Source organism: Chinchilla lanigera, unplaced genomic scaffold (genome assembly GCF_000276665.1).
Source record: "Chinchilla lanigera isolate Chin_1 unplaced genomic scaffold, ChiLan1.0 scaffold00094, whole genome shotgun sequence".
Taxonomy (NCBI): domain Eukaryota; kingdom Metazoa; phylum Chordata; class Mammalia; order Rodentia; family Chinchillidae; genus Chinchilla; species Chinchilla lanigera.
In genome coordinates this window covers 3808857-3809924 of record NW_004955495.1, presented here as the reverse complement: position 1 = coordinate 3809924, position 1068 = coordinate 3808857, and the positions used below count along the sequence as shown (strand labels likewise).

Here is a 1068-nt window from a genome sequence, read left to right as displayed (position 1 = left end):
CCAGGGGCGGCCGGGTAGGGAGTCAGCGACACACACACAGGCCAGCCCTCCCCTCTCGTGGCCTCGGTTTCCCCTCACCACTGAGTTCCCTGAGTCTCCAGTCTGACCTGGCCTACCTGGAGTGGGTTCCCGGCTCTCAGGAGGTGGGGAGTGCCTCTCGAAGGTGTTCCCGACAGGCCTCCTCCTATAGCCAGCCCCTGATGTTGCCAGGTCATGGCCCCCTCGCCTGCAGCCAAAACTACCTGTGAAGAGGGCAGAAAAACACAGGTCTCAGACGGGCACGGCCCTGGCCTCGGCATTCAAGGCCTCCGCGGTGAGCTGGTGTCTGAGCCCAGCCAGGATTCACCTGAGGCAAGAGCCACACCTGGGCCCTGGTGGCGGCTGGGGGGCGGGGGAAGCAGGGAAAGGCTGTGGTGGAAGCTGTATTCAGCTGGGGTCTCCTGAGCCCTTCCTGGGGTCCAATCTGCTGGCCCCGCCCTCTCTAGAGGCCCCTAATGGGACAGGATGGGACTGTGTGTTGGGGGGACACAGGCGGGCAGGGCAGACTGAGAGACAGACGCAGGGGGAGAAACAGAGACACAGAGCTTGGCGCACTGGTGCGTTCCTGCCATCCCAGCCCCGGGGAGGCTGAGGCAGGAGGACCGCTGCGAGTTGGAGGCCAGCCTGGGCTACACAGGGCGACTCCGTCTCAAAAAACCAAGCACACAAAAAGAGAGAGGGAAGGCAGAGGAGGAAGCGGCAGAGGCAAAGGCAGACGGGACAGGACAAGGCAGGCCCAGCGCCCCGCGGGGAGCCGCGCCCAACGCACCTGGGGTCGCGCAGCAGCAGGAGCACCGCGCCGTCCTGCAGCCGCGCCTCGCGCACCGTCTGGGAGTCGCGCAGCGCGCGCGCGTTGTAGTAGAAGGTGCGGCGCCACGAGCCCACGCCGCGGCCCACGAGCTGCGCGCGCACGTCGCTCAGGGTGTCCCCGGGCCGCACGGTCAGCGGTAGCAGCAGCGCCTCGTCCGCCAGGTGCACCTTGATGTGGAAGCGCTTCCAGCGCGCCAGCCCCCAGCGCAGCCCCTCCAT

The 1068-nt window shown here is 67.3% G+C and overlaps 1 protein-coding gene across 1 annotated transcript in view; it reads right to left on the bottom strand.

Moving 5' to 3' along the window:
- The window catches only part of LOC106146765, a 1641-nt gene extending 1426 nt beyond the window's left edge, over window positions 1–215 (bottom strand). The window contains exon 1 of the mRNA XM_013505054.1: window positions 208–215. Within this exon, the coding sequence (XP_013360508.1) occupies window positions 208–215 (8 nt within the window). The remainder of the gene's footprint in view (window positions 1–207) is intronic.
- Between the last annotated feature and the right edge of the window lie 853 nt (window positions 216–1068).